The sequence below is a fragment of the Xyrauchen texanus genome, chromosome 48, assembly GCF_025860055.1.
Source record: "Xyrauchen texanus isolate HMW12.3.18 chromosome 48, RBS_HiC_50CHRs, whole genome shotgun sequence".
Lineage (NCBI taxonomy): Eukaryota > Metazoa > Chordata > Actinopteri > Cypriniformes > Catostomidae > Xyrauchen > Xyrauchen texanus.
In genome coordinates this window covers 3918761-3928179 of record NC_068323.1, presented here as the reverse complement: position 1 = coordinate 3928179, position 9419 = coordinate 3918761, and the positions used below count along the sequence as shown (strand labels likewise).

Genomic DNA, 9419 nt, shown 5'->3' with positions numbered 1-9419 from the left:
TATCAGGACTTCTCCAGGACTTAAATCAGTTTTCAATGCCTCTCTGAAACTATGAAGCATCATAATTGAAAAAAGTTCCTGTCGAGTCAAATATTTACATCCCTATAAGTGTAATTACCACCTAATACATCTTTTAAAACATTCACAAATAAGTCATATGTAGGTCCTGAACACGGTTCATTTTACCGAATTCACATTCTCTTGGCATCACAAAGAGTTATACTTGTGTTTTTAATAAACACATTCAGTCAGACTATCAAAAATATAGATATTTAAGTACTCTAATTTGACTATTTATATTATTATGTTCCAGTCCAGATTCAGGTCATTGATTCTAAGAAAAGAAAATATGTAATGATAAAGTTTTATTAAAAATTTGCAAAATATTCCACAATATAAAGACAGAAATGCTCTTACAAAGAACCAGTTCAACCCTAAAAAAGGGCAAATGGCCCACATAATACATTTCTATGTTCTCTTTTCTACAATATTGCAATTATTTTCCATTTTAAAGGTTTTAGAAATCATGAAAATAGCATTGAAAAGATAGTTTAAAATGTATTTATTCTAGGGCTGTCAATCGATTCATTGAAGTGTTTTGTTCACTGTATAAACTGTGTTCAGGGTTGCCAGATGCCAGCAAGGTTTTCCAGCCCAAAACCTCGTCAAAAACCGCGAGAATGCACAAAAAACCGCCCAAATTTGTATTGGCTTGTTTCTCGCTATGGTTTCTCGTTTAAACACATGATAATCATTAACGACTTTTAAAATTACCCATTGGTCCGTGTACTTTGCGTCCATTCATTTTTCCTTTTTTTAACCTGTAATCAAAAATTAACGGTTGTTGTATTTTTAAAACGCAAAGTTGAACACCAAAATTTGAATTTGAACTGCAAATGCTGCAGTTAAAATATATATATATATTGTATAATAAATAAAATAAATATATAATAAATATTTATTTTTGTATAATAAATAAAAAAATAAATCTTGACGTATTGTTTAAGACTTTTTGCCCCTTTATTAAACATTTAAAATATTCACAAATTAATATGGAAAATGTCGATTTTACTGGTATTCTAAGGCCAAACCAGGAAATTATATTTTTCCCGCAGTGCTGAATGAGAAGAGCATGTCTCTGGAACAATACAGAGGTGATTTAGGCTGTGGGTGATTTTTAGGCTAATAATAATAATGACAATTATTAATGGCGTTTATAAATGAGTTCACTTAAGACAGTAATATGTGTATCATAAAATAATTTATTTTTATATAACTTAACATTTTACAGTTTTTGAAATGTTTTAGTTTTAGGCTTTCTTTTTATATGTTAAGTTAAATATAAGCATTGTAGGCCTATATAAGGAAAATAAGTTTGTGAATATCGTTTCACCAGTCTAAAAACGAATAAAGAAGAAAGCACGTTTTTCATTATTCAATTAGGAGTTAAAAAAGGAAAAAGGAATGGACGCAAAAGTACATCGACCTTAGACTTAGCCCATCCGTGCGTGTCGTGAGCTGAAGGGAGGGAGTGTCTGTTGTGAGTTTAGGGGGCACGTCAGCCAGACCTGGTGGGTGTGGGTGTGGGTGTGGGTGTGTGTGTGTGTGTGTGTGTGTGTGTGTGTGTGAGAGAGTGAGTGAGTGAGTGAGAGTGGGCTACTGAACTCTGAGTCGCCGAAAGAAGGATCTGAAGTACCGATGTTTTGGGTACAAAAACCCGCCGAACTGATCCGAAACCAGCCCAATTTTTATCCACCCGCCCAAACCCATTTTTGTCCGCAAAAAAGATTGCAAAACCGCCCAATCTGGCAACCCTGACTGTGTTGCTCATACAGCTGAAATTTCACTTACTGCCCTCTGGAGTAAACAGGTGGTACTACAAGCATTTCTCAGAAATCTTCCTTATTACGGTCTTGTGATTAATTGCGTGAATTTTTTTAACGCGATACTTTTTGTAAAATGAATCGCGCTGAATTAACGCATTAAATCGACAGCCCTAATTTATTCATTTATTTATTTTCGTTTTGTAAGGTCTGTATTTATTTAATTCAGAGAATGATGCTTTCATATTTCTGAAGTTTTACAGTTTCACTCAAACACTGCCAGAACTTCTGTGAACATGTCACACTGAACGATGTAAGATTGACGATTTTGCCCTGATGAGAGAATCCTGCAGGACTCTCGAAATTTGTCTCAGACGGCAGATTCGTGGCCAACATCGTACAGTGTGCACCTGCCTTAAGTCGCTTTGGATAAAAGTGTCGGCCAAATGGATAAATGTAAATAATCCACAGGTCGAGTTCTTCAGAACCTAAACCACATCCGGCTTGGCCTCTCCTCGGCTGATTAGCCCGATTGAACTCCTTGTCACATTATTGTAACCTACAGAGAGTCTCAACTCATGAAATAGATCTTGTTCCCTCCGTCACTCCATTAGCTGCCGCTTCACACAAAGGCATCGATGTGGTCTCTGATTCACTCCGTATTGCTGACAAATCTGTTTGAAAATACAAAGAGAAATGTTGACATTTCATGCAGATTACATTGTGTGTGATGTTACACCTACACAAGGAGTAAGGAAAGAAAACTAACAACGGGAAGGAGGACCCTTTCAATTGTTCCAGAGCATTGTGACATCACACAGATGAATACATCAGCCACATTCTGCCTGCGAGAGACAAATGTTTGGCCTGTTCCATTTTGTGAGACAAACTTCCAAAAAAATTTTGCTGTTTTGCAAACATCTATACCAGTCTCATGCCCGCACCTTCAGCTGTTAGAGATGAATATATTTAACGCTGTTAAAACATTAAATTTACCTAATTTGGCATAACTTTTTTCATTATGTTCCTTCCATGGTGTTGATACATTCTGAGTATATAAACTGTGTTTTTTTGCGAGTGAGACGAGTAAAGAGAGCGGTTGCATAAATATACGTCCCATTTATATTTGCACATGTATTTTACTATGAGTATATTCCAAACTGACTATTATTCCCAAAGTCAACTAGTGTTTTTATAATGTCTGTATTAATGCATAGATAATATAACACAAGGTACTGTGGTGTAAATACACATGGAAAAGTGCACATTAAGAATAACACTGTACCAAACTAAATATGATTCATTGCCTAATATTAAAAATACTTACAATTGCAATACATTGTTATATTATCCTTAAGAACAATATTTAAGCTAATAGCTCTAATAATTGAATCTTCTGTTAGTGAAAATGAAGGAGATTAGGGCTGCAACTAACGATTATTTTGATAATCGACTAGTTTTAGGATTATAGAACGATTATTCGACTATTCAACGATTAATCGTTAGCTCTTAACCAATTATTCAGCTTGTGCCCCGAGTCAAAATGTTGTATTAAATGTGCTTACTAACAATAAAGAGGACAAAATCATCTGTAAGTAATGCTTACCATTTTGTTTTAGTTCATCCAGTTGTTTTTTTAGTTCAGAGATCCTGCGGTAACTGTAAATCATAGTTATAACAGCAGCCACGACACCCAGAACTCCAACAACAATTCCCGAAACCGAACCTGGAGACAGACCCGCATCTTTAGCTGTAGCATGTATGTAAACGAATTGGCCACTGTGATCTATAAAACACACATTTGAAAAATAATTGTAATTTTCTTAATCATTCAGAGTTCTGATTTCTATAAATACAGAAAGACATGAGTTACTCACCTCTGACATAAACACTGAATTTCTTGTATATGGTCTCTCTGCTGCTGCTGACTTTTACTTTATAAAGTCCAGTGTCTGTGGTTCTGCTGTGTGTGATGGTGAGAGATCCAGTCTCTTTGTCCAGTTGCAGTCTCTCATGAGCTACATAATATGTTGAGACCATTTTAGTTTGTCCATCAACACTTGATGAGGTCCTGTTGTCCCCATCTCTATCGAATTTAGCTACGATGATGCCCTCATCTCCAAACCTCCACAGTATCAGATCATCGGTCTGTATTGCAGTTTCAGTGTGTAGAGTGACAGAATCTCCCTCCGTCTTAATCAATGTCTTTATTTCATCTTTCTCTGCTTCAGACACACCTGGAGAACAAACAGGGTCAAGATTAAGAAATTAAATGTTTACAGTTGTGCTCATAACTTTCCATTTCCTTTGCAGAATCTGTGAGAAGTTTAGCCAGTTTTAAAAGTTTTGTTTTAAGTTGTTTGAGTCCCTCGACTGTCTTGAATTTCTCCTTTATAGGGCTGGGTATCGAGTTTTACCAAATTTCGATATCTAAGGGGTTAATCTCGTCAACATCAGTGATAGGCATGTAGCATGCTAGATGTGCCAAATCTAAAAGTGCTGGTGATTTGGCTGTTTAGGCATCAAGGAAAAACACTAGTTGCAGAAAATGGTTTGAGTTCCAGCGCTGAGAAAGATATCAGTAACATCACCAACACTGTTCTACATTACAGAGAAATACTAAACTATAATAACGTGTCTTTAAAATATACATTTTACAAGCGCACGCACAAAGCGAGCGAACATGGAACAAGAGTGAACATTTTGATAATTTATAGAGAGAAATGCACAATCGGGTTGAGCAAACAGATCATGATCTCGGGATCAATGATGGTCAGAGTGATCGCCAATAGCTGATGCCTTTGATGATGTCATGACAATATTTGGCTCATTTTCCCATTAATCTAAAAAATTATTATTATTAGTAGACTATTATTATTATTATTATAACAAATAATTTGCCTGTAGACACAAAGACATGCATTTGAAGAAACACTCTTTATTATATTATTAAGTACATATGACAGAAAAGCTGTGTATATATATATTTACAGTGCATCCGGAAAGTATTCACACCGCTTCACTTTTTCACATTTTGTTATGTTTAAGCCTTATTCCAAAATGGATTAAATTCATTATATCCTCAAAATTCTACAAACAATACCCCATAATGACAACGTGAAAGAAGTTTGTTTGAAATCTTTGCACATTTATTAAAAATAAAAAAACGAACCACCTTTGGCACCAATTACAGCCTCAAGTCTTTCTGAATATGATGCTCCAAGCTTGGCACACCTATTTTTGGGCAATTTCTCCCATTCTTCTTTGCAGGACCTCTCAAGCTCCATCAGGTTGGATGAGGAGCGTCGGTGCACAGCCATTTTCAGATCTCTCCAGAGATGTTCAATCGGGTTCAAGTCTGGCCTCTGGCTGGGCCACTCAAGGACATTCACAGAGTTGTCCTGTAGCCACTCCTTTGTTATCTTGGTTGTGTGCTTAGGGTCGTTGTCCTGTTGGAAGATGAACCTTCACCCCAGTCTGAGGTCCAGAGTGCTCTGGAGCAGGTTTTCATCAAGGATGTCTCTGTACATTGCTGCATTCATCTTTCCCTCAATCCTGTCTCAAAGTTCCTGCCACTGAAAAACATCAGCACAGCATGATGCTGCCACCACCATGCTTCACTGTAGGGATGGTATTGGCCAGGTGATGAGCAGTGCCTGGTTTCCTCCAGACATGACGCTTCCATTCAGGACAAAGACAAAGAGTTCAATCTTTGTTTCATCAGACCAGAGAATTTTGTTTCTCATGTTCTGAGAGTCCTTCAGGTGCCTTTTGGCAAACACCAGACAGGCTGTCATGTGCATTTTAATGAGTAGTGGCTTCCGTCTGGCCACTCTACCATACAGGCCTGATTGGTGGAGTGCTGCAGAGATGGATGTTCTTCTGGAAGGTTTTCTTCTCTCCACAGAGAAATGCTGGAGCTCTGTCAGAGTGACCATCGGGTTCTTGGTCACCTCCCTGACTAAGGCCCTTCTCCCCAATCGCTCAGTTTGGCAGGGCGGCCATCTCTAGGAAGAGTCCTGGTGGTTCCAAACTTCTTCCATTTACGGATGATGGAGGTCACTGTGCTCATTGGGACCTTCAATGCAGCAGAACTGTTTCTGTACCCTTCCCCAGATCTGTGCCTTGAAACAATCCTGTCTCGGAGGTCTACAGACAATTCCTTGGATTTCATGGCTTGGTTTGTGCTCTGACATGCACTGTTAACTGTGGGACCTTATATAGACAGGTGTGTGACTTTCCAAATCATGTCCAATCAACTGAGTTTACCACAGGTGGACTCCAATCAATTTGTAGAAACATCTCAAGGATGATCGGTGGAAACAGGAAGCACCTAAGCTCAATTTTGAGTGTCATGGCAAAGGCTGTGAATACTTATGTACATGATTTGTTTTTCATTTTTTATTTGTAATAAATTTGCAAACATTTCAAACAAACTTCTTTGACGTTGTCATTATGGGGTATTGTTGAATTGTAGATTTTTGAGGAAAATAATGAATTTAATCAATATTGGTATAAGGCCGTAACATAACAAAAGAAGCGCTGTGAATACTTTCCAGATGCACTGTATATGACGTGTTGATACAGAGGTGTACAGTCTCGTTGAACACGTGCATCTAAGGATCTCACTCTTTGTTTCTGACTTCCGATTTTTATTTTCTATTATTTATGAGTGCTGCAAATGACCTCAGATATCTCAGTTCAGGAGGTGCTTTGAGTTCAGTTAACTTTTTTTCACAGAGCAATTCTTTGTGAACGCAACTCTGCAGCCTGTAAAATAATACAAAGTTCACATTGAACCATTATTTATATTTCAGTGATTACTATCGTCATTATAATTATTATTTTTACATTTATAATTGTTTTATGTCTTCATTTGTGTAATTTTCCACCTGCATATTTAGACAGATACTTGGCTGACGGTAAATGGAAAGGTGGTTACGTGTGTGTGTGATATATATATATATATATATATATATATATATATATATATATATATATATATATATATATATATATCATGAAGGAGGGAACAAAACTAATTTATTCATACACATGATATATTTTTCCAGATAAGGAAATACCCGACGGGTAGAGAATGCACGGATGAAGCTTCTTTGCCAGATAGATGTTCACAACTGTAGTAAAGACATCTTTCAAAAAACTGAACAACACATTTTAAATACACTTATTTTTTTCCAGTTTCATTTGAACTTTTAGTTAAAATAAATAAAAAATAAAGTTCAAAGTTCAAGGTGTCTTGCTTTATTGTGTAAGCTTAAGCCTAACCACGTTTACCGAAAATTATCCCATAGTACCACCTAACGTCCAACCAGCGGAAATATCGGTGTCCGTCTTTTCCTGCAAAGTTTTTTTTTTATGACATAAAAATAACATCGAAAAAAGTATAGTTTAGGAATCGGTATTGATATCAAAATTTTTTGAACGATACCCAGCCCTACTACTTTACATTGACTTTTTGATTTCAGTCGTACTATAGCAATAATTTGTCTTAGTTAATACATGTTAACATGTCACGTACATGTGTTAGTCTGACTGAAATCGAACTAAAAGACCTAGATAATGCAATTGTAGCTCGGTTCCATCCAGCATGTATACACAACAATCGGACCGCTGTAGGCCTCAGAGTTATGTGCATGCTCCGAAAAACTAAGGTCAAACCTATTTAACCCGTAAGTCTAACCTTGATGCAATCTATCTGTGAAAGATTTTTCTTCCTCACAATATGTTCCAAGCAGTGTATATAATAGGCAACAGGCAGTGTGAGCACTTGATTCATACTCACTGGTGACGGTTAAATTGAAAGTTTTGTATACGTCTGTTCTGCTGCTGATGTGGAGTTCATATATTCCAGAGTGCTTTATCCTGGAGTTCTTGATGGTCAGGGATCCCGAATGTGTGTTTACCAGCAGTCTCCCGCTGAATCTCCCATCTTCAAGGTCAAATGTCAGTGCCATCATCTCTGTTCTTCTGAACTGTGCGATGCGCATGTTCTTATCAGCTTTAAAATACCAATTTATCCAATCCTCGTTCAGTATTTCATCAGTGTTTAGAGTAGCAACATCTCCCTCCATCACCGTCACCGACTCAACAGTCTCAGCACCAATCACTCCTAGAAAACAAAAATCAGAGACCCGTCATTCAGACCAATCTTTCAAATATCTCACAGTTTGGTTTATATTGCGATTTTCCACATTTGTACTGCGCATTTGTGAAAATGCTTCCAATTCCTGTCTGGAGTATGTCAAATTAAAGTTAATATAATACGGAAGCGTGACATGTAAAAAAGCACAAACTCCAAAACTGTCATTATCTGTGCGGTCAGAGCCACTTTAACCAGTCGTGGAAGAGACCCAATCTGAGCAGGAGTCGAGACCGGGAAAGATTACTTTATGTAATCTCATACTTATGTAATGTTCAGTGGGGGTCTCTTTTGGGACCATGACATCTGTTGCAGGGCTCCTGGTTCTTCTTTTCTAATCTTTTCTATTTGCAAAAGTAATCTTTGGGAGTCTAACATTTATATTTCCTATTGTCACACTAAAGCTGAAGATATAAATAGCCGTCTTAAGACAAATGCTTTAGTGAAACATATTTTATAATAATAAAATATGAGAATATCAGTAAGTGTGAATATTATTGAAGTGAAAGTGAAAGTACTGATAAATATAAATGAACACTTACCGCACAAGAGTGATATGAACAGAAGGGTTTTGAACGTGTTCTTCATATTGTTGTTAATTGCAGTTTGAAGTTTGGACTTGATAAAAGACATTTAATCGCAATTAAAGGTCTGAATCTCTTCTGTCGAGTGAATGTTTTTCTGAACCGCACCCACCTGCACCCGACTGACACAAAACCCGAATAAACCCCAACAGAGCGACTTTAAACCGACTGTGATCACTCATTAATCCGATCCATAATACATCTGTTTATATGTTATCAAAGATCAACCAGAACATTTACATATAATCATGTATACACGTTTGAAGCCAAACACAAAAGACTCCGATAATCTTCTTCTTCTTCTGGTATTTAACGGCGGATTGGCAGACCAACATAAATGGTGCATTCCCGCCACCTACTGATCTGGAGTGTGGAGTATACTTGGCTTTGGAAGAAACGAGAGGAGAGAGAAAAAAAATAAAATAAAATTTAAATTCTATTTATTATTCCTGTTTTATTTAAATATCTAAATATTAATTCGTGAATTCTTGATTGTCTTGACCCATTTACTAACAATACTCTTATTGAAATTGTATCAACTCCCATCCATTGTAGCTCTTGAATTAACTGTTGTCTCTCCCATTCGTATGCAGCACATTCTAAAAGAATATGCTGCACTGTTTCTAAATCCCCACACTTATCACAGTTTCCTGTATCATACTTCCCTATTTTATAAAGACTATAATTCAATGCAGTGTGACCAATTCTTAACCTTGTAATAATGACATCTTTTTTCCTATTTCCATATCTTTTCCTCTCATTTCCAACCTGTTCTTGAATTTGATAAAGATATCTTCCTTTAGAGTCACTATTCCATATCTTTTGCCATCTTTTATTAATTTCAATTGC

The 9419-nt window shown here is 36.6% G+C and overlaps 1 protein-coding gene across 2 annotated transcripts; it reads right to left on the bottom strand.

Annotated features, from left to right (window-relative positions):
* Positions 1–333: 333 nt before the first annotated feature.
* On the bottom strand, positions 334–8861 carry LOC127639748 (uncharacterized). 2 transcript variants are annotated; one of them, XM_052121956.1, is made up of 5 exons: positions 8529–8861; positions 7630–7956; positions 3701–4060; positions 3430–3609; positions 334–2497 (listed from the first exon to the last, which is right to left on the bottom strand). In XM_052121956.1, the coding sequence occupies exons 1-5, from the start codon at positions 8617–8619 to the stop codon at positions 2400–2402; spliced, it is 1056 nt and encodes a 351-aa protein (XP_051977916.1). In that variant the 5' UTR covers positions 8620–8861; the 3' UTR covers positions 334–2399. The 2 variants fall into 2 exon arrangements, with proteins under 2 accessions (XP_051977916.1, XP_051977917.1); XM_052121957.1 differs by having other exon boundaries at positions 3430–3549.
* Between the last annotated feature and the right edge of the window lie 558 nt (positions 8862–9419).

Bases quoted from the DNA above. Each gene is read 5' to 3' on its own strand.
- LOC127639748 (XM_052121956.1), bottom strand. From the start codon at position 8,619: ATGTCTTTTATCAAGTCCAAACTTCAAACTGCAATTAACAACAATATG. The intron at 7,957-8,528 runs GTAAGTGTTCAT...TTTGTTTTCTAG, and splicing joins GTTCATATCACTCTTGTGCG to GAGTGATTGGTGCTGAGACT. The intron at 3,610-3,700 runs GTGAGTAACTCA...TGTGTTTTATAG, and splicing joins ATTCAGTGTTTATGTCAGAG to ATCACAGTGGCCAATTCGTT.